This window comes from Stenella coeruleoalba (genome assembly GCF_951394435.1).
Source record: "Stenella coeruleoalba genome assembly, chromosome: 3".
In the NCBI taxonomy this organism is placed as follows: Eukaryota; Metazoa; Chordata; class Mammalia; order Artiodactyla; family Delphinidae; genus Stenella; species Stenella coeruleoalba.
In genome coordinates this window covers 115,509,757-115,533,040 of record NC_137148.1, presented here as the reverse complement: position 1 = coordinate 115,533,040, position 23,284 = coordinate 115,509,757, and the positions used below count along the sequence as shown (strand labels likewise).

The following is a 23,284-nucleotide window of genomic DNA, read 5'->3' as shown; positions in this document are numbered from 1 at the left end:
TCCTTGTATTCTACCGTGATGTTTCTCTCTGGGGTGTCATTTTCCCCCTCCCATGGGTGCCTAACCTTGACCTGTTCCCAGTATCCTTTGCTCCTTAGCTTAGTGTCCAGGGTCCAGGACTGTGCAAGTTTTTTATTCACCTTTGTATTTTCTTAGAACTTAACACAAAATCTTATACAGAGGGTGACCATATGTTCTGTTTATGCCTCTTGTCCCAGCGCAGTAATTAATAGTGCTTTTTTTCCACTCTTAAAAGTGTCCCAGTTTGGACAATAAATTATGTGGTCACCCTACTTACACATGACTGGTTCTCCCAACCCAGGGACAGTGGCATTTTAATAGGGGACCCTGAAAGACAGAATTATCTTTAAGACTCAAAGAAACAAACCCCAGGTGGTAAAATTTTAAGCACTTTTATAGCCCATTGGGCATGAGGATTTAGACAAAGTTTCTGCTCAGCACCCCACAAACCTACCACAAAGGACTATTTCTAAGACCAGACTTGAGGTCTGTGAGGGTCACAAAGCCAATCAGATTTATCAAGACAAGAGTCCCACTGTGGCTTCATAGAAGTGTCTGACAAGCCAGGCCAGAAAAGGGGAGGAAGTGTAAAAAGCTTACACTTTCCCACTTCTCCCAGGCAAAAGAGCCCCAGCCTAGAATTTGGCTGTCCACAAACCCCTTAGCCTTCCTGCAGGAAAGAGCTAACTGGGGTTGGTCTGTTCCACTGTACTGAACTCAAGCCCTGGTGGGAGCCTGGGCTCTGTGTCCCAGTGCTTTTTTGTCTCAGGTTCTGCTCATCTCTGGCTCTACCCCTGTACCCTGGACATGGGGCCATGCCCAACCACAGCCTTGGTATGTTCAAGTCACATTCCAGACTGTGCCTTTGCCCCATTTGCAGGCAGCTGAAAACTGCTGTGCATATGTCAGTTCACACTTGAACTGGTTTAATGTTTTTTTTCTTTTAAGTTGCAATCTAAAATTCAGCCAGACAGGCTTTAATGAGCACTAAATCGTCAAGCCTTTTGTTTCCCTTCCTATTCAAACCATAGAGATTTTGTGTTTGATTCAGCAACAATTGCTGAATCTTAAACAAACCATTTACATTTTGACATTAACTATTTTATGAGTGTAACTTTTTCATTGGCATTAGAATGATCGCAACAGAAGGCCTTTTAATGACTTATTAGTAAAAGAGTTAAAAGGGTCTGTGGAAGGTGATTTTTAACATTTTCTTTGAAGAAAATAAAAGTAGATTTTTATCTGAATTCACTTGGGCAATACATGCAGACTTTTAGCCTTTCTCCTCCTAGCTGAGTGACTTTTGATCTTGTTGAGGTCATTCTTCCTGGACACCCTCCTGGTCAAGCCCTCCATTTTTCAGATTACACCTAATATTGAAGCCATCCTCTTGCACAGTTACTTGTCTAATAGAGTGCCTCTCTGCATGTTTCTGTCAGCTGTTAATTTTGTCTAATAGGGACAGGAACTATTTTCATTCTTTGCTCTGGCCTTAAGATGCTTAGCTGAAGACCCTGTGCACTCTGGGCCCAATCAGCATTTGTCGACCAGCTGACTGGATAAAGAGCCTCAGACAAATAGCATGCTCACAAACGAAACCATCCATCATTCTGTCTCCAGAAGCTGTGAATAATTGGGGGTTTTCTCCAGTGTTTGAAGATCTCCACAGAATGGGAAATCTTCACTTTCCTTTTAGGCCCCCATTCCAGTGTCTGATGAGTCAGGTGTAAAGGCTTTGGGCAAGACCAGGCCTCCCAGGTTTGTTTCTGCATCAGGGAAGCTCTGTGTCCTTCTTAACCTGGAGGAGACCTGGTGAGCCCTGAGCCTGGCTGGGGAGTCAGCAGACCCCACTCTGTTCGATTTTCTCCTCTGTTACAATGTGACAGAAGTGGCTAGGAGCAGGAAACCCATGCTCACTCAAGCCATGAGATAAGCCACATGAAATGGCGCTGGCCAAGGAGGCCATGTTGACCCATCCCCATGGAAAACCAGGAGCCTGGGTGCTGTTCTTGTATCTCAGAACTAGAACTAATTGTTCGCAAAGATCTTTCCAAATACCAATGATGCAAACTATTTGGATGGTTCACTGTATTGTTCACCATATTTAAACTGTCAGAAACCTTAAATATCTAAGCAGAACCCTAGCAAACAAAGGATATTTTGGGGACTTGTTATGTATGTTGCACAGCAGAGAGACTTGTAGTCTATACTACTTCCAAATCCTGCAAATGAAGCATTTCAATGTTGTCATTTTCTGCTATAGACCATCCCACGGTTGTTGCCTTTCCTTTTGCTATTGAGAGATGGCTCATTCGTAAACATTTCTACAGTTGTGTAGCAAAAGCAAAATAGGCCTTGCTTGATTCCATTGGCTCTGATTGAGGAGATGAGGATGTTGGAAGGAAAAGTGAGTGATTTCCTAGCACACGTCTCAGAACTCCTGGGAGCAAGATTTGAGTGAGTAAGGAAGCTCCTTCCTGAGCCACTAAAGGCCTATTGAGAAGGTGTATTGCCTACAGCTTGGAACAAGGATTGGCCAGGTGATTTCCCTGGGGCCCTCATACCCTGCTGGACCAGCTTGCTCTGCTCTCCCTCAGCCTTTGGCACCCAGGGGGATAGTTTTACCTCTAGCTAGTATAGAGGACCCAAACTAACACCCTCTTTGTGTTCTCTAATAAACTTGATAAATCTCACTGTGAAAAATCTCCCATACATTTTAGCCTGAATTTTCTTCTGCTTAACCTTGTTGACCCCACCCTTGCTTCCCTCAAACTGTCTGAGACAATTACTGGGAGATGTTTGTTGAATAATTATAGGCCACAGATAATTTCTCTTTAGCTCTCTGTCTTCCATGTTCCCCACTCTGTGGCCTCCCTTTAGCCAGTTCTAATTAGCTTCTTTGATCCTTCCTTCCTGTCTCTCCCTCTAGCTTGTTAATTACATTTCTCCCCCATGAATTCTTCCTGTACTGGCTTTGCCTATCTAGCCAGAGGAGCTGAGAATGAGAATGTAGGGCCACTCAGTGGGAGGTGGTACATTCTTCTTTGTCCCCTACCACAGGTAACCCCTCGCTCTTCTGAGAAGCCTGAAAACCCAGGCACTCTGCCTTTCTTAGCAGAAAGGTAAAAATAGTAATTTTCATTAAAGAGTATAATGTGTTACGATAAAAACAACTATTATTTGAATGCTTGGTGTTTGTCAGGAAGTCTGCTAATCTCTATATATTATCACACTTCATCCCCACAACAATCTCATGAGATAAATATTATTAATCCCATTTTATAGATGAAGAAACTGAGGTCCAAAGAAGTTTAGTAACATATTGCAGTCATACAGCTTGAAAATGCTGGAACTAGGACTTGAACTCAGGTCTCTCTGACTCCAGAGCAGCTCTTACTCAGTAGTTTGCTTACTGAGTTTGGACTTTACGGTAAAACCAAAGTCCAGATCACTGGCTCCTAGCCCACCAAAAAACAGACACACCCTGGGGTAAGATGTCAGCTATTTACCCTCAGTGTAGAAGAGGCTTTTTTTGTTTAACATCTTTATTGGAGTATAATTGCTTTACAATGTTGTGTTAGTTTCTGCTGTATAACAAAGTGAATCAGCTATACATAAACATATATCCCCATATATCCTCCCTCTTGTGTCTCCCTCCCACCCTCCCTATCCCACCCCTCTAGGTGGTCACAAAGCACTGAGCTGATCTCCCCATAGGATGCAGCTGCTTCCCGCTAGCCATCTGTTTTACATTTGGCAGTGTATATATGTCCATGCCACTCTCTCACTTTGTCCCAGCTTACCCTTCCCCCTCCCCATGTCCTCAAGTCCATTCTCTACTTCTGCGTCTTTATTCCTGTCCTGCCCCTAGGTTCTTCAGAACCAGTTTTTTTTTTTTTAAGATTCCATATATATGTGTTAGCATACGGTATTTGTTTTTCTCTTTCTGACTTACTTCACTCTGTATGATAGTCAGAAGAGGCTTTTTGAATTGAGATTATAAAACTTGGTGCAGAAGCAAGTTGGTGTGGTGCTATAGGTCTTTTGGGAAACCTCCTTCTGCAGAAAACAAGACTCTCATCAATTCTTGAATTGCTTTAATTCTTAACTCACTTTTCTGACAGTTTTATCTCTCAAAAGATTAAGGAAAAGGGCTTCACTGAAAATGTATTCTGAGCATCACGAAGGATTTGTTTGGTGAAGTGAAGGTGTTGGAAACTTTAGCAGAAAGTGGCTGTGTTTGGAGAAGCCAAGGGAAATGCAGAACTCTGAGTTTTGGAGAAAGCAGATTTTAGAAGGTCCAGGAAAAAGTAGATATGTTGTTTGGGCAAGAACTTTGAAGGGAAGGATGACTCATAGTCTGAACAATGAAATGCGCTTAAGATAGTCACAAGTGATTACTGCAAGGAACAGAGAGGAGACACCTAAACAGACCAACAAGGCCGCATGGGGAGCTCTTAGAGTTGAGCTTTTGTCTGAGAGATGATAAAGGGGCCTATAACTGAGGACAAAGGTGTAGATCTCTGAGAACACTGTCAGGAATACTAGGTGGGTGGAACCTGGGATGCTTAGAACAAAGAACCTGCCTGAGCAGTTACTGTTCAGAGTGAGAGGAATGGCAGGGAAGGCCTTGGGCCCGCTGCTGCAATCAGGTGATTCAGTGTAGCAGATGACAGGGTATCACCATCCTCTCTTCTATTTTGCCTCTAACTTCTCTTTTAATAAGAATGGCCTTCCCTCCAGAAAGAGTAAAACAAACATGGCTAAGAAGAACTTCAGCCCAAAAGTGTGAGGAAGGAGAAGAGCCACTTGCTTCTTAAAATTAGTTAGGGTCTGAAACATCAAATGAAAACTTAATGATATCATCATGAGACCTGTGCATGTGAATGTTTAAGCATCACTGAGAGAGGAGTAAGGAGGCAGGATGGTAACTGTTTTGCTTTTCAAAATAACAAGGCAAGTTATTGAGACTTCATTTATGGGCATTTCTAAAGAGAGGTGATCTCTTGGAGCTAGTGTGGGTTCCATGAAAATAGACTGATTTAAAGCTTAATATCCCTTCCTTCCTCCTGCCCTTCCTTCTACAGAATAGTACAACCATCTTACGCGTACCACTTGATGGCTTTTTTGAAGTGAACATACCCATGTAACTACCACCCGAGTCAAGAAATAGGGTTTTAACAGCACCCCAGAAGACTCTCATGCTCCCTCCTAATTCTAATTTCTTTTTTCAGGAAGATTTGCCAACCTAGGAGATTAGACCGCTGTTATAGACAAAGAGGGAATCTGCATTTCAGAAGCATTTGTCAGAATCTCATGATAATCAAATAGATCAGGTAGAGAAATTGATGATCAAGTAGGTACAAATCCGCATGTCTTTAACAATCAGACCTAATAAAGGTTTGTTTGTAAGTGGTTAAGTGTCAGCAGAGCCTTCACTGTAGTGATGTGCCAAAGAGATCATGTCAGACTCTGCCTGTCCAACCTGCATTCAGGTTCTCATGTGAGGGCATGGGGGCAGATGACACAGATTCGGAAGGGATAACCAACATGTTAGACAGAATGAAGATCCAGAAGAATAGTGACAGGCTAGGACGAAGGGCCCAGGTAGCAAAGCAACATTTAAAATTTTGTTATTATTCGATTTTTAATTTTATAAATTACCCATATTTGTGGTTTGGTTTTGTTTTGTTTTTTTAAAAAGTCTTACCACACAGGAACAAAAGTATGGTGTCAGTCCACCGAATCATTTGTAACTTGTTTTTTACCTTCTCTACTTGTATTCAGGGCCATTTTGGAGAACACTTGACTCATCAGAGGGTGATATGAACAGCCTGCAGGGATTTGACCTAGGCAGGCCCACTGTTGAGTCAGTTTTGTGACACTACTGCCAAAAACCTAGATGTGCCTCAGGTATTAGGGGCAGATGACCTTGGGTCAGCGTGGCTGGGCCCACTGAACTCTGGAGGAGTTGGCCCAGGGGGAGTCCTGTGGATAGGTGTGAATACCACCTCTGCAGGGATTTGTCAGTACGTGGGGCAGTGTCCCATAGAGCATTGTCAAGAAGGCAAAGGATTTCAGGAGTCACATGAAGAATGACTGCTGGATCCCATGAGGCTAGATTTGTGAGAGGGGATCTTTCTCTGGGCATTTGGCTTCTAAGGTTCAGAAGGGCTGACCTGTCAGGGCAGGTTCAGGTGACTCTACTTTGAGAGGGCAGATTCGGACCAGTGGATATAAGCTACATGAAAGCAGATTTTAACTCGGTAACAGAAGACGTTTTTCTAGCAATTGGAAGAGTTTAAAGCTAACGTAAGGATGAGTCTCCCTACTGCTGTAATCTTCAACCTTGCAGCCAGTTATCAGACATGCTGTCTGGATAAAAGGTTGGGCATTGGATCTAGTTATCCCAAATACTGGTTCTCAGATCAGTGCCAGGCCTCCTGGTAAGGCTCATGTGAAGCATTTGTGAAAAATCAGGTGTTTGAGCCCTATCTTCTGAGGCTGTGATTCAGTATGTGTAGGGTAAGGGTTAGAATCTGTTAGAATTTTCAGAAAGTGCCCGAAGTGCTCCTTGGAGAAATGGCTTATTCCACAGCAGGTGCAGGAAAAGTACTATATCTTGTACAAGAACATCTTGTGCCAAAAAGTATGGAGGTGCTCAAAGAATGATGGAAATGTGTCAGAAAGACACAGAAACCAACATGAAAAGGCTCTATTTTTTTTTTCAGACTTAATCAGGTATATTTTACATAATCATAGAACTGGATTATAACCCATAGATTAAATAAGAATCCATACTGATATAAATGAATGAATAAGTGAGGAAGAAGGAAAACTTCTTTTAGGTAGAGTGCCAACAAATACAGATAGAAGCAATGATGGAGTTTGAATATCATCCTTTGACAAACATCATGGTATTAATTATTTTAAATAAGAATTACTGATGAATGCCAGAACTAATGGGTGAAAGTTTGGTGAGGAACAGGCTGTCTTCATATCTTAAAGAGTCTCCTCACAAAATATTTATCAATTCAAAAGGGACAAATAATATCTTTATAGTGGAGAAATCTGGCAGACACCACCATGATCAAGTAATCAAAGTGAACACAGCTACTTGTGAGCCTGAATGACATCATGTGCCTCCTGATATGATGCACCGAGAAAGACAAGACATTGCTTTTGTGGCATTCTTGCCAACCTACACTACCTCAGTCTAATCAGGAAAAAACATCAAGTTCAGGCTGAGGGACATTCTACAACTGGCCTGTACTCTTCAAAACTGTCAATGTAAAAAGAAACCAAAAAACAGAAAAAAACTGTCAATGTAGTGAAAGACAAAGACAGGCTAAGGAAGGGTGTGTCAAGGTTAAAGGAGATTCAAAGACATGCTTCTCAATTCATCATGTAAGTCCTGGATTGGACCTTGGACCAAAATTATTTTTCTAAAAAGGATATTATTGGGACAGTTGGCAAAATCTGAATATCTATAGATCATGTATCAATGTTAATTTCCTGATTTTGATAACTGTGCTGTGGTTATGTTCTTAGGAAATACACACTTGATACATTTAAGGTAAAGTGGCATCAGATCTGCAACTTACTCTCAAATATTTCAGAAAAAATGTATAAACATACAGAGAGAAAATGAGAAAACGAATGTAGTAAAATGTTAACAGGTGACTCTTGATAGGAGTCTTTTTTTATTTTGCAACTTTTCTGTAGGTTATTTTTCTGTATAATTCTCTGTAGTAGTTTTTAAGTGCCCAGTCTGAAATGATTTAAGGGAGGGGGGAAATGCCCAAGGTGATTATGATGCAGAGCTATGTTTGAGAGCTACGAGATGTCAAGAAGATTCTTCAGTGCCCCTTCCTCTGCGGCCCCTTTGTCTCTCCAGAGGTAGAAAGATTATCATTCTGTGTGTTTGTGTCTGGAAAGAGGTTCTAGAGATACTGTTGTGAGCTTTATCATTGTGGTGAACTGTGGGTGTCCCACATTTGCTTAAATGACTGGCATCTGGTTGGGGACTGTATTTGAATGGGTCCAGTGATTCTCCTTCTTTTCTCCAGTGTTCAGATAGAACTTCTGAGGGGCCTAATGTGGTTCCCACCACAGCTAGGTGGTATGAAGCTTGTAACAGGCTGGATGTTTTGTTTCTCCTGGGGGCTTCACTTTCATGTGGAAGAGTTGTACTTGGCATTTATTTTTTTGGTGAACCTATTCTGTTTTTATTTAAGTTGGTAACTGTCCACATCTTGATTAACAGATGCTTAACCCTATTAATCCCTAGATGGCAGGCTACTATAGATCCCTAATGAACCTATTTCAGGAGTACACATCCTGCAAGTCCTTGTGTTTCACAGGTGATGAAGGCCACACGCTAGGGCACAAATAAGATGAGGCCATCGGAGAAGGAATCTTTCTCTCTGGGCAAGAAGATGAGCATGCACAGTGTCACCAGTCAGGATCACAAATGATTAAGCTTGTGGTGTGCCCCCTTTCCCTACTGCACAGCATCTTCGCAGAGAGCATTTCAGAACAATGGTAGCTTTTTCTTCTGTTATGAAGACAGAAGAAATAATAATTGTCCTACTTAGAAATATTGCAGGGACTCATGAGAGGGCACATACCCCATGTGTCTCATGTCCCCAGTGTGCCGTGGACAAGCCTGATATCTAGGTTTGGACTGAAACTCCGGATGACACAGGCTCTGCACCAGGGGTTTCACCTTAGTATTTCCTCAGCCCCCGTCGAACCGGTCAACCTAATCCTTATTTCCCGTCCTGAAACTCTGCCTTTTTGTTTTTCTCCTTTTCCACTGATTCAAACTCCCTTTTTAGCCCTTGTTGTTTTGATTCACCTGTGCACAGGATTTCTGTGCATTTCCTGTTTCTGTGCACACACCCTGGTGCCAGCAGTGCCTGCTTCATGGCCCTGTGCATTACAGAGGACCCCACACTGAAAAGGGCCTGTGTTTGATTTAATGCTCTGCCCTCACCATCTTGAAATTCCTAATAGCTTTAAGAACAACTAAGTGTTCACATTTTCATGAACATTATGTAGTGAGTCCTGAGTGACAGGGAAGGAGGAGGGCAGCTTCTGAATCTGAAGTGGGCAGCATTCTCATGAGCCCCCCGGCCACCCTGAGATCAGCTCCACCACCTCCTCAATGCCGCCTAGACACTTGCTCAGCTTGGTTAGCTGAAATATGACCTCTGACCCTTGGCATATTGCCCACATCAGTCACCCTGACCCAGAGCGTTTGGTTTCTGCAAATGCAATCACTTCCATTTCTGCGTGCACCCCGCCAGCCCCCCGCCTTCAAGATTAACAGAGTAGCAGCTGCTGCCATCCCTCTGCACACAGACAGCTGACTCGCCTGCTGATTGTGAACATCCCAGTAATCCAAGTGCTAATGGTATTTATTCAGTCCAGCCAGCTTAGCCCTGAACAAGGTTTATTCTCATTTATCTCATTGGAGACGAGCTACGTCCTTAATATCCTTCTGTTGACTTTGAGCACACCAGCGCCACTGATGTCGCTGAGAGGCGTGCCAGGCCCCTGCCCTTCCAACTCACTCACATCCCCAGCTGTCAGGACACCCATCTTCCAGCCAGCAAGACACCCCTACCCCCACCCTCAGGCGTGGGCCACAGCTCCGGTCCTGAGTCTATAGGCTAGGAGGGGGATGAGGCCAGCATACATGTACCTGGGGCATCTGGGGTGAATAAAAGCAGTGTTCTCAAGGATATGGTCTGGCCTCTTTGTGTAGCAAACCCACTATAATTATAATCTTTCAGTCACAATGTATTGTCTAGCATTTTGGCACTCATTAGCTATTCTATCTTTAACTCAAGGTAGTTTTAGCTCTGCCTCACAGGTGAAGAAACTGAAGTGAAGGGTCTTGCCCAAGGTCATCAGCCATTGTTTACAGGATTCTCACCAAGAGTTCTCCAGACTTTCACCCTGGCACATTCTGTAGACCTCACTCTGAGCTATTTTGGGCATTTCTTCCCCCAAAACATAGCAGTGAGCATTCAGAGCCCAAGGCTGAGCTGCCTGGAGAGAGAGGGGTTCTGAGAGCATGTTGGTGTCTGCCCCTCTAGGGCAGATTGCTCAAGAAAAGCCCTCCTCTGCTGTCCCTGCCTGGATGGACTGAGTGCCATCTGGAAATGCTAGCCTGGTTTTTCCTACCCTCCTGATGTGTTTCCTCAGCCTCTTTGACTGGGTGGTGCTAAAAGCCTTTTTTCGGAAGGGTATTGTATGGAACCCCTGATGTGTCCGTGGAGCCACTGAAGCCCTGAAGCCTGGGGTAGAGCTCAGAGTTACGTGAGTTCCCTCATTTACGCCAGTCAGGGTGTGGGCCCAGGGCTGCTAAGGCTGCACTTGGCCCCACTCAGCCATAGGCCCACATTTGGCCCATGGTCCTGCTCTACTTACCCAAGTTTTCAGGACTCTGCTGCAGGTGAAAAAGTAAATTCATTGCCTTATGAAAGTGATTTTCGCAAGTGGCAAAAGGCACCAGGCTTTCCCTTTTTCTCTCTGGTTTACTTCTCCTGTGTTTGAGTTCTATTCTTTCCTGCTCTAAATGGCTTCCCTCCATGGGGATGGTTTGGGTTGGGATGGGACCTGGCTGCTATTGGCATGGCTATAGGTGCTTCTGGCTTACAGCAACCTACCTACCTTGTGAAGAAGAGAACTTCTCTGTCCTGACTCCAGTGTAGAAGACTGAAAAGCTCTGATTGCCAGTCCTCGGCAACCAACGGAGGGCCTGGTGGGGGGCAGATATGATGAGCCAGTATTGGGCCATAAGCCCTCCCTGCGGGGTTGGGACCTGCCCCCTCAGGACCACAAGGAGTGGAAGAGGCAGCCATCAGTGGAAGGGAAGAAAGGGGTGTCAGTGCCTGGTGAGGAAGAAAGGATGCTGGGCAGATACCGACACACACCACATAACAGTCGGCCTGACCTGGGAATCGTGAGCTATGCCTGGCTCAGAGTGTCCCTCCAGCTCATCTCCCACCCTGGGGTCACTGTCCTGAGGCAGGCCCTTCTCCTGGGCCCTCTCTTGTGTCTTTATGCCCTAGAAGTGCTTGTTTCCAACTCCCCATTTTGCCTTGCGTGTGTCGAGGAAGGAGAAGCAGGAGCAGGTTCCGCTTGCTGGGCAGGGTATGGGTCCTGTGTCTCCTCATCCTCAGGCGCAGCCTGACCTGCCCTTGTGTCAGGAGTCAGCTGCACTCCTCAGCCCCGTTTTCTATGATTCTTCAGGGCAGCCTTCCACTGAATGGTCTGCTTGCCTCTCTGTACATGCTCATGCTGTTCCCTGAGCACATGCCTGTCTTCTGGTGCACAGGCTGTCTTCCTCACTTGTACTCCAGTCTTCTGCAGTCTCTCTTCTTCCAGGCAGCCCTCCTGGCTCTTCCAGACCAGACATTCTTTCTCTGAACCCCCACAGACCTTAGGTTCAGAGCCACCTGGTACAGCCTAAAAATTACATAGCCGTTCATTTATTCACTCTGAAACCTGTAAGTAGAATACGGTGGTGTGGTGTCTCTCCTATGTGTGGAGCCTGGCTTGTTGAGTGTTGAGTGGCAGAGAACAGGCTGAGTGTCCCCAAGGATCTGTTCTGCACGTGGGGCTTCTCTGAGCAACTGCCTGGACAGTGCCTTGCCTCTAGATCTTTCCTAGGACAGTGCTTTCTGGCCCTTTCTAACTCACATTGGGGCTCTGATAGACAAAATGCTGGGGAAGCCATATATCTTCTTGGCTTTTGGCATCTTTTGTTTACTCCCATTGGCTTATTCTTTCTCTGGAGGATCCTAGGAATTTGCCTACACAGTATGTGCCCTCGCCTTTTGCCCCTGGTAGTTTGTTTTCTTGTTTGTGCTGTGGTTCCCTTTGGGGTTTGAATCTTCTCTCCCCTTCTGCCAGGTGAAACCTGGGTGGGCAGAGTCCCAGTATTATTCATGTCTCTCCCCTCTCCCAATACTGCCCAAGTTAGTGACAGGGCTGCTACTCTGGGAGCTGCTTAGGCTGGGTCTCCTTGGAGGCCCCTCTGCTCCTGAGCTCTGAGCTTGTCTTTCGGGGTTAGCCAGGTGATTGTTTCTGGGTCTTGTTCTCAGCAGATCTGTAGACAAGGATGAAGCTTCACATGACGTCTTTGGAGGGCCTTGTCTGTGCTGCTCTGCAGGCCCACTGGGGATGGGGCTCCTAGGTGCTGTTCCCTGAGGCTGATGAGATGTTGGGCCTCACAGCCCCCCTTCCTTGGGAGACTGTGTTTGACGTTTGTGTGAATTTCTCAGCGTGGTCGACTTCTTTTCCTAGACCCTGCCTGTTGTGGGTGAGTGTTCCTCAGACACATGACGGCAGAGACAGCCCTAATTAACTCACGCTTTGATGAAGTAGCTGCCTTTCTCAAGGTGGGGGAGCAGGGGGCAGGGAAGAGGCTCAGCTCCATAATCCCTGCATTGGCGCCCACCTGCCTATCTGGAGAGGAGCTGTCAGCCTTCTTCCCCAGGGACCCCAGTGCATCTCCAGGCTGCTCCTCAGACACAAGTGAAGTTGCAGTGGGAAAGGCCGGCACCCACCCTGCGCATCCTTTTGCAGAGAAGATGCAGAGGGATGCAGGCGCCTCCCATTTTACAGCAGGAAAACTGGCTCCATGTGCTAAGTCTGCTTCGAACCTTGAAGCTGGGGCCTGGTAGGAGTAGTGGGTGGACCATCAAGGACTCACTTGGGCCCCATTACCATACCATCCAGCCAGCTTGTATGGGGTGCCTGCTGTGTGCCAGGCCCTCTCCTGTGAGCAGCAGTGTGCTCTCTCTCTTGTTACCTGCCTCCCCTTTTCTCTGGGTTTTGGATCAGGAATCGACTCTCTGATTTGTCTGTACTCTGCCGTACTCTCCAAGATGTTCTGAGGGCCCCCTGCTAAGATTGTGGGTTAGGAGAAACAGGTGCTTTTTGGGTCTCCAGGGTACTTTGTGGTGGCCATGCTAAGATAAGGCAGCCAGGGCCCAGAAGAGACTGGGTGCCCTCTGTGTGCTTGCTGTCTGGGTGAGGGTGACAGCCACTGTCTCACCTCTGGTCCAGCCTCTCCCCTTGCTGCTGGTCTCAGGCTTTTTACATGCCTGCCACCTTTCTTTTCTGAGGCCTCATACGCTGCCGATGAAGGAATCTTGACCTTCTTCGAAGGCCTAACTACACAGATCTCTGCGCTTGGCACTTGCTCCTTAATTCATCATCAGTTTGATCTTAGAAAGTAAGGGGTTCCCAGCCGTGTCCCTGTCTGGCACCCTGCCCTAGAGGAGGTCTCACCCTCCAGGACCCCCATCCTTTCATCCATGAGCGCTTTGCCTGAAATATTTGTTTAAAGCTCATCACTCTTTTTTTTTTTTTTTTTTGTGGTACACGGGCCTCTCACTGCTGTGGCCTCTTCCGTTAAGGAGCACAGGCTCCGGACGCTCAGGCCCAGCGGGCATGGCTCACGGGCCCAGCTGCTCTGGGGCACGTGGGATCTTCCCAGTCCAGGGCATGAACCCGTGTCCCCTGCATCGGCAGGCGGATTCTCAACCACTGCGCCACCAGGGAAGCCCCAAGCTCATCACTCTTTCTCTAGCCCAGAATGGGGACTGGCGTTCCAGAGGCAGCTCTGGGTTCTTTGTGTTTCAGTGTTGCCCGTTTGTTGGTTGATGCAGTCAGTCATGGTTGTACACATATGTTGCTTCATTCACTCCTTACTCTCCAGGGCCCTACGCCATGGCAGACCCTGTGCTGAGTGCTGAGATACGGGGACAATCATAGTAGCTGCTGTCACATAGTGGAGAGTCCAGCAGGGAGGCAGCTGGGTTAGGATCTACTCAGGGATGCAAAGGCTCCCTGGATGTTGTTCTTTCTGCCTGCCTCCCTCCCATAAGTGTTTACTCTATACTGTCTGTGTGCTCCACCCAGGAGGAGAGAGAGAGGAAGGGGTCCCTGGCCCTGGAGCTACACACCCTGAAGGGAACAGATCGTTAGTGATTCCCCCAGAGTGTGATGCACCTGGGATCATGGAAGGGGGAAGCACGTAAGGCTGGCTTGAGGAGCGTGGAGGAAGGCTTTCCATAGGAGGGACACTGAAGTAGCACCTTCAGCATCAGAGGGATCTTAAAATGGTAGCGGTGATTTCCATTCCCAGATCACCCCAGCCCATTGGCTGATAGGGAGTGGACACTGGCCTGGGGCCCTTGGCCCTGTTGTCTGTGCCATAGGCCATTGTACCCAGGTGGACCTACACCAGTTTGTTTTTGTTTCCCCAGATAAGTTCTAGCTTGTCCAGAGTGGGAACACCCCCTGTGCACCTTGTTCCTCCCCAGGGATGGCTGCTGTGGTGGTAGCCCTCTTAACCTGGGTTGGGCCCAGGGGCGTGCCCCCAAGTTGGTGAGTAGGTGTAAAGTCCTGCTTTCCTGTGCTTCCCCCTCCAGCAACCCAAAGGTCCAGGTGGAGGCCATTGAGGGAGGAGCCTTGCAGAAGTTGCTGGTCGTTCTGGCCACGGAGCAGTCTCTCACTGCGAAGAAGAAGGTGCGTTTCTGCTGCCTTTTTCCCGCCCAGACCCCAGCACACCCGTGGAGCCTAAAAGACAAGGGTCCCTTTCCGGGTTGTACACGTCACCCTTGGGGGCCTGAGTGGCCATCCGCTGGGTGGCGTAGGGGGAGAGGTCCCCTTCACCTAAAGCAGCACAGCAGTATGTGAGGCTTCTGGAGGCCTGCTCCCACGGTGCAGTCTCAGGTTCAACACCCTGGTTTCCTGCCCTGGGCCTCCGTTTGTCCACTGGGTGGTGTTGAAGGTGTCTGATATCTCTCCTGGCTCTCACAGCCCTGGGTACTGGGGTGAGCTATACCCAAGGGTGGTGGTTGGGGCCGGGAAGAATGGGACCTGGGCTGGGGTAGCTGGGGCACCTCTGGGTGCTTGCCCCAAGGCCTAGTTTCTGTGGCCCCTCACCCATCTGGATCTGTGCCTCCCCAGGTTCTGTTTGCCCTGTGCTCCTTACTGCGACACTTCCCCTATGCCCAGCAGCAGTTCCTGAAGCTGGGGGGACTGCAGGTGCTGAGGAGTCTGGTCCAGGAGAAGGGCATGGAGGTGCTGGCCGTGCGCGTGGTCACTCTGCTCTACGACCTGGTCACTGAGAAGGTGAGTGCCCAGGCCTGTCCTGCCTCCCGTGCACTTTGCTTTGTGTTTGTTTCTGGCCATTTGACCCTCCCCACTCCCCATATCTTCCATCCATTCCCTACATCCTCATAGCTGAGTGTCCTGAGCAAACATGCCAGCCCTGAGCTGGGCTGACAGGAATGCTGTGGAGCCCAGGATTTCTGAGATGTCAGGGCAGATGTCCTGTGGGAAGTGACTGCTGAGCTAAAACCTGAGGGCTGGTGAGGAGTGGGAGGGGAGGAGGGGGCACTGGCAGTGGTCAGGGGTTAGCATGATGAAGGGTCAGTGTGACCAGAAGCCAGAAACAGCCAGGATCAGCCCTTCATGGAATAAAAGGTCATTTGGCTGAAACCTAGGGTGCGGGTGACCAGGAGCAGCTGTGTCTGGGAGCCGTCACAGCAGCCAGGAGACTGAGGAGCCAGGGGCTGGAATGATGCTGAATCTTAAGATTCTAGAAACCTGGAGGTGCCTCCTCTGGGAGCTTTGGCTCTGGGCAGGGGCTCAGACTGGCTGCCACTGAAGGACCCAGGGACCCACGGGCTTGCCATCTGGGAGGAGACTTGGTCCCCAGCCCACTTTGGTGTTTTTGAGCCTGAGAAGTGTCTTAATTAAGGAGAGGCTAAAACCAGCCAGGGCTGATTCTTAATTCAGCTGCTGCAGAGCATTGGCAGGGTTTTCTCAGCTGCCTCTCTGGGGCCACACTCTCCCTACAGCCAACTGCGGATTAGTGGAGCAGGGCTGGGCAGCCGCTGGAAACCACTTCTGAATGTTGGAGGAAGAGGGGCCCAGCCCTTCCTCCCTGGCCCTCCCCTGCGCACCCCTCCCGCCAGGCCTCAGGCCAAGGATCAGGGTTGTCTGTTGCTGCTTTTCTCTCCACCTGTTGGCTTTTGTGTGTGTGCACTCACTCACTCTGTCTCTCTTGTCCTGTCTTGTCTTTCAGCCTCTCCCTCTCTCTCTCCCCCTCTCCCCCTTTCTCTTCCTCCACCCCTCTAAGCTGCAGAAACCCTGTTTCTCAGAACAGCAGGCAGCCATGTGGTCCTCACGTCCAATTAATAAGGCCAGGGCACAGCTGACATCCTGGGAGTGGGCCAGCAAGCCAGGGGAAGGACATGTACACAGGCTTGGCATTTCCCGGGAGAAACCTATCACTTTGCCCTTGTGACTTGGGTGTCTCTTTGCTGCCCCCAGCCCTGGCGTAGCGGGCACCGTGACTTTGCTTCATCCCTGGAGAGCTACCACTGGCAGTCTCACCAAGGCTGCCCTGGTGAGAGGCAGGCCCCTGAGTCAGCTGGCCCCGGAGCCGACCTTTGAGGCTTTGGGGTGCTGTGAAGATCAGGGAGGGAGTGGCGTCTCTCTGCAAACAGTATGGAGACAGCCATGCTCCTGCAGGTGGAGGACCGTGGAGGAGTTTCAGCCAGAGAGTGTTAGAACAGATGGCAGCCATACTTTACACTTGAGGCAGTCAGGGCTTCTTGTTCTTATGGTTTCTCAGAGAGAATAAAGAGCTAATCAAACTAGCCAAACCCATCTGGGGATGGGTCCAGAGCTGCCTGAAGGTAGAGGTGTGACAGGTTGCCAACCGGGGGGTGCCATGCACCTTGAGGGCATCTTTGGTGTCGGGAGGTAGCAGCTGAAGGCAGAATTCCCATGAGAGTATGGGACCACCTCTCAGATTGTTCGGGTCCTTGGCTCACCGGCTTACCCCTTCTGTGGTCTGCCAGACCCCAGGCATTTCTTCTTCTGTCCCTTGGCTCTTGGTGGGCCCTCCACTAAGAAACTGTGCCCTGACATCTGGGCTCCTGCAGAGCTGGGATGCCCTCCTGTGGTCATGAGCCCACGTCCTCTCGTGCCTTCTTGGAGCTGAAGGGCCGCAGGGGTGACCTGCCCGCTGGTTCCTTCCACAGGTGTTGACTGGGTATCTGCCCTGCCGGTGCTGTGCCAGCCCCATGATCCCTGCCCTCCTGGTGCTTTCAGGCAGACATTTATCAGAGAATCTCCTAGAGCATGTAGGCCCTGGAGGCTTATGATCAGGGCCCTAACCTCTTCTGGGGAGTCAAAGGAGGTGCTGAGTGAGAAATGAGGGGTGAGTCAAGTTGACTGTGGAGTCAGTGTTGGGTGAGAGGGTGCCTGGAAGTGGGAGCTGCACGTACATAGATCCTGGGGGAGAGTTGGTGTGACGGGTGCCAGAGTGAGGGCATGTGTGGGGAGGAGCCCAAGTGCAGGCAGGGCCAGATTCTGAAGAGCCTCCAAGTCCCAGTGAAGGGAGTCAGTCTTTATCATCAGAAATGCCAAGCTGTGAAGGGTTTGGGGCTGTGTCATTGTCTGCTGTCAGAGGACTGGAGGATGCAGGCTGGGAGCAGGAGGCAGGAGACTGCAAAAGTGCAGTGAGGAGCAGCGCCCATGGGGCAGAGAGCTGGGAGAACTGGGATGTGTTTGGAGGTGGAGCTGGCAGGACTTGGGAGTAGGTTAGGAAAGGACTACTCCATCCCTCTCAGCCTTTTCTGTCCCAGGATGCTGACCCCCCTCCTCCCCTGCTTCCTCTGCCAGCTCCAACAAGCGCCACAGCCACCAGGTTCTCCACTGTGGCCCCTGATCTTTTTCTGGGCTTCCCTCTTGCCTTCCCTGTCATCTGCATGCCTCATCCTCCCCTGGAGTTAGGGCAGTGATTTCTTCTTTCTTCTTGCAAGTACATTTAGTACAACCAGTATGGGACATCTCTACCCATTGCCGACCCTCCATCTCTGCATAGCCTTCCTCTGACATTTGAAATAAGTTGGTAGACTCCTGGTGGCTTGCCGTGATCGTATAGTGATTAGTACTCTGCATTGTGAAATAAGTTGGTAACTTGTCGGGTTTCAGGTGTTTCCTCTGGCAGCCTGGCAGGATCGGTTCCCACCATATTCTGATGGGGCTGGGTTTCTGCACTTACCAGACACAGGCCATGCATGTGACTTCCTGCCCAAACTTTCCTCAACTCCCCAGGCCCTCAGCATAATGGCCAGGGACTCCCAGGGCTCCGAGCATTCTGGGCCCCAGCCTGGCCCTCGTGCCCCATCGACCATAACAGCCTGCTGGTCTTCAAACATGAGGTGGGCCCAGGCCTATTGTTGCAACCCTCCTGTGTCTGTGGACCCTACACCCTTATCCCCTTGGTCAACTCCCACAAGCCCCTCAAGGCTCAGGGACTTGCCAGCCTCCTCTGTCGCCCGTGCCCTAATTCCTGTGAGGGAGTGGATCTGTAGTTGTGGTGATGGTGATGTGATGCTGCTGCTGGTACAGCTAACGTTTGTTGATGGCGAAGCTCACATTGTGGGTGTGCTCTCTGTGCTGGGCACTGGCTGCATGGTCACTGTCCCACTGAGTTCTCCCAACAGTCCTGAAGGGGTTACGTCCTCTCCTCCACATAAGAGATGATGGCATTGGGTCTTAGGGAGGCAAAGTGCTAGCCCAAGGTCATTCCGTCATTCAGCTGTCAGTGGTGGAGCAGGAATTTGAATCCAGACTGTCTGCCTCCACACCACCCTGCTGGATGAAATGTATCATGATATTTAGGACTTACTCAGTTAATTTTTAATCTCCTGATAGATCCTGAGCTCCTTGAGGGCAGGGACCATGTCTCCATCTTGGTTTCTCCAGCACCTGGCACATTACACAGTTGTTTTTGATGAGTGGATGGATGGACAGATGGGTGGACATATGGATGGGCTGGAGAGCATGTGTGAAGCTATGAGTCCAGTTGGCCTTCTCCCATGAAGGGCCTTTGAGGCCCAAGGGGAAGGAGGAAGAGGGTGCAGACTCATGGGTCAGCCATGTGCCTTCGAGTCTAAAAGGCAGGGCTGACTGCTCTCTGTGTGTTCTCTCCCCTTCCCACACCCTGGCCCCTGGCCGTGTGGATGGCAGATGTTTGCTGAGGAGGAGGCCGAGCTGATGCGGGAGACGTCCCCAGAGAAGCTGCAGCAGTACCGCCAGGTGCACCTCCTGCCAGGCCTTCAGGAACAGGGCTGGTGCGAGATCACTGCCCACCTCCTGGCACTGCCAGAGCACGATGCCCGCGAAAAGGTGCTACAAACACTGGGTGCCCTCCTGGCCACCTGTCGGGACCGCTACCGTCAGGACCCGCAGCTCAACAGGACGCTGGTCATCCTCCAGGCTGAGTACCAGGCACTGGCTGCCCTGGAGCTCCAGGATGGCGAGGATGAGGGCTACTTCTGGGAACTCCTGGGCTCTATCAACAGCTTGCTGAAGGAGCTAAGATGAGGCTGCCCCTGCCACTGGGACTAGACCGGGATGCTGCTAGTGAGGCTGAGGGGCACCGGCTGGGGTGGGCTCTTCAGGGGATACCAGCTAGGAGGGAGGACTTCCCCACTGGGGCCTGGGCATCATCTGGGCAGTGCTGGCCTGGCCATTAAATGGAAGCATGAAGGCCATTGTCTGTCTGTTTACTGTGTGTCTGTGCAGACTGGGCACAGTGCTTTGGTGGTCTTTGGGTGATAGCGCCCTGAGGTCCCCTGGTGACGTGCTGGGTGGTCAGTCCAGGGCATCCAGTAACAGGCCCCGTGGGAAGGGTCTGGGCCCAGGAGTTGGAAAACCCCAGTTGGGACCCAGCTCTTTACCAGCCAGTGAGTGGCTCTGTGACTTTGGGAAGTCATTTAACTTCCCTGAGGCTGTTTCCTCATCTGTCAAAGGGGAATGCTATTAAATGAGAGAAAACATACATAAAGCACTACACCAGTGCCTGGCACTCGTGCTTGCCACCTCCTCACCCAGCTATGTCGGGAGGTCTGGGTAATCATCTCACTGCCCCCTTCATCCTGTGCCTACATATTAGTTTCAAGGCCACTGGCACTGGCAGAAGCCTGAGGGCATCTCCACACGCAGGGATGCCGTGTCAGCCCAGGCAGCTGATGGGCGAGGCTGGAGCTTTTGGTGCTGGGGCCTGGGTGGTGGGACTGCGGTGGCTCCGTGCCCTCTGGAGGCCTTTGGGTGTAGGCCTAACTCTGGGAGAGGAGTAATCTCGATAAAGCTGGTAGTGGGAGCCCAGGACTGCCAGGCCCACCTTACAGGGCAGAGGTGCTTCTCTGTGCCCTTGCCCCTCTTCTGTGTCCGTGGTGATCTGCACTGAGCTGGAGGAGGCGGCCTTGGAGGCAGGGGCAGCCGAGCCTGACAAGTCGCTGCTCCCACCCCAGAGAAGCCGGGAGCCTGCCTCAGGTTGCCATGGCAACCCCTGCTCTGGGCTTTCCTGATTTGGATTCTGGTGCGTTTGTTTTTCTGCCTTTCCCAATGCACCAGAGGCTCACTCCTGCTGCTCAGGCAGCCCCTCCCAGCCTCCATGTAGAAGTCTCCCCATCCTGGCCTTGCATGTAGAAATCTCAGCTTCACTGAGCTGAGGAGAAACTGAGGCCCAGAGAAACCTGGGGCAAGTTGGTGGCTTCCTTCCCTGCAGTCTCTTCGCTCGGCCTCAGACCCTCCCCTGCCCACCTCATGCCACAACACACAGGAAGCCTGGGAGTGCTGCTGGCTGCAGAGAGCTCTCCCAGGAGGGTGGGAGGAAATGGCCAGAGAGGCTAAATGATCTGCCTGAGATCACACAGGTTGTGAGTGGCAGAGCTGGAGTTTGCTGGGCTGACCATGCTGTGGAAAACTTAAATGTTTGGCTCAGAAGAGTATCATTTTAATTTGACAGGCCGTGGTGGGAGGGCCAGGAGAGATGGCAGAGCAGGGCAGGGTACAGAAAGGAAGTGTTGGGACCTGGCTAAGGCCAAGGTCAAGAGTCTCTTTAAAGAGGGTGTCAGGAGACTCTCAGGTGGATTTGAGAGAGGGGGAAGGTGAGACATAGGGGAATGGGGCTGCCCTGGCACATGGAGAGGGGGGAGCTTGGACTTGGGAATAAGTCTGGTCTGAGTCTCGGTCCTGGCAGAGGTGAGCACTGAGGCTGTAGGAGCAGGTGCACTATTGGGATGAGGGCTGACAGAAATGTGGGGAGCTGTGGAAGGAGGGCTTGTGAGGCCCCTGTGGTAGTATCAGGCTAGGACTGAGGATCCCCAGAGCCATTGAAGCTTCTGTAACCACCAGGGTCTGATCTGGGATATGGGAAGGGGTTCCCACGGAAGGAGTGACACTAGTAGAGGCCTAATTGAGGACCCCGGTATCTCTTCTGCCCTCAGGTATGCTGCATAAAATAGCATACCTGTAAAGCAGAAAGGAGATTTTGGGCCATGAACTCTTGGGGAGAGGGGACCCTGGGGCCGAGAAAAGAGCATATGGGAGGTGAGAGAGGGGAGCCAGACCAGTGCCAGGCTGCCACAGCCGCGTGATGGGACCGTTTCTCCCTTCTTCTCCACTTCACATACACACAGACAAGGCATCAGGGCGGGTGAAGCTTGGTCTGCAGTCTGTCTTCTCAGTGGCCTCATCTGGGTTCATCATGGGCCTCTGACTTCTTGGTCCTGGACCCTGAAGCAGACCTTCCAGGGACACAGGCAGCAGTGTGACCCAGGGCTCAGGCTCAGGCTGCATGGGTGTGGATTCTGGTTCTGCCACCCAGTTCATCAGTGATGGTTGTCTGCAGGTCTAGGAGGAGCCCTTTTCTGCCTTCCCTTTGGGTGCCATCCTGGGAACAGTGCCCAGGGAGTGTGACCTGGGCTTGAAGTTAGGCAGAAAGTGGTAATGGCGGGCGGGCATAGTGACCAGACTTGGGGTGATTCAGCTTCCTGCCAGGGCCTGGAAGCCGTTTATTTCTTCTCGCACCCCTGTCACGTGGTGGGGCCCCAAGGCTCTTGGCCTTCTGGAAAGGACTGGACTGAGAGCTCTGACTGGCTGACACCCTGTAGTCCCTGGATGATTGCTGGTTCCCTGCTCCTCAGCTGGGCTGAACCAGGCCCTCTGTGCAGGAGGCTGACAGGGGTGGGGAGTAGGGTGGGGGGCCTAGGTCCTCTCCCCATCCCTCAGCAGGCTTGGTCTTTATTAATCCACTTGTTCATTCATTCTTTCATTCAAATTGTATTTGTTGAGCACTTACTCTGTGTTGGGCCCCCCTGGCCTGAGATTAGTAAATCACAGGCCCTGCCACCAGGGAGCTCACAGTCCGGTGGGGAAGCAGTTGAGCGTGACATACACTGTGGTAGGGGAAGCCTTGGTCAGTTGGAGCTGAGGAGACCCCTCACCTAGTTGAAGAGGTCAAGGAAGGCCTCCCAGAGCCAGTGGTAGCCAAGCTGTAGCCTGAAGGACATTTGAAGAGCAAGCCAAGTGGAGTGGGGAAAGGGTTTCCAGCCTGAAGGTAGAAGAAGACCTGAGGTTGAGAGAGAGTGGTCCATTTGAGGAACCCAGAAGTTCACCATAGGTGGAGGAAGTGCCAGGAGTGAAGGGCCAGGTGGCCAAGGTGGAGCCACAGAAGTCAAGGGGACCATATTCTCCAGCAGCCTACCAGCCTTGCCAGGGAGTGCACCCTCGTCCCGATACAGCAGGGAGCAAGGGGTGAGTTTTAAGCATTCTCCTGGCTGCTGCTCAATTCATTTATTCAGTCCTTCATTCACAAACAAATCTGATTTAGGACTACTAGGACCCAGGTGCTGTTCTAGGGCATGAAGTGGTAAGTGGAACAGTAGAGGTGTGTGTGGGGTAGACCCTGACTAATAAGTATGTAATATGATGTCCGACAGTGAGTGCTGAAAGCTATGAAGAAAAATAAAGCCTGAAATGGGGTTAAAGAGTGTCAGGGAAGGCCTCTCTGAGGAGGTGCTGTGTGAACAGAAGGAAGTGGGGCAGTGAGCCCTGTGGGGATCTGGGGAAGTGCTTTGTAGACCAAGGGAATATCAGAGGCAGGAACATGGCTGGGTGTTGGAAGAAAAGCAAGAGTCAGTGGAAGGGAGAATAGTAAGCAACATGGGGAGGGCAGATCCTGGCTGCTCTGGTAAGGACTTGAGCTTCTTTGCTATGGGAGCCATTGGAAAGTTGTGAGCAGAGGAGAGACCCGACGTGACTGACATTTTAGCAGGATCACTCATGTTGCTGTGGTGAGAATAGATGACATGGGCAGGAACGAAGCAGGAGGCCCATGCGGGGTGTGATGTAGAATCTAGGTGAG

The 23,284-nt window shown here is 50.3% G+C and overlaps 1 protein-coding gene across 2 annotated transcripts in view; it reads left to right on the top strand.

Annotated features, from left to right (window-relative positions):
* The window catches only part of SIL1 (SIL1 nucleotide exchange factor), a 246,991-nt gene extending 227,370 nt beyond the window's left edge, over window positions 1–19,621 (top strand). For both annotated transcript variants that reach the window (XM_079917704.1, XM_079917705.1), the window contains exons 8-10: window positions 14,478–14,574; window positions 15,019–15,183; window positions 19,102–19,621. In XM_079917704.1, coding sequence (XP_079773830.1) covers window positions 14,478–14,574; window positions 15,019–15,183; window positions 19,102–19,458 — 619 coding nt within the window. In that variant the 3' untranslated portion in view covers window positions 19,459–19,621. The remainder of the gene's footprint in view (window positions 1–14,477; window positions 14,575–15,018; window positions 15,184–19,101) is intronic.
* Window positions 19,622–23,284: the final 3,663 nt, after the last annotated feature.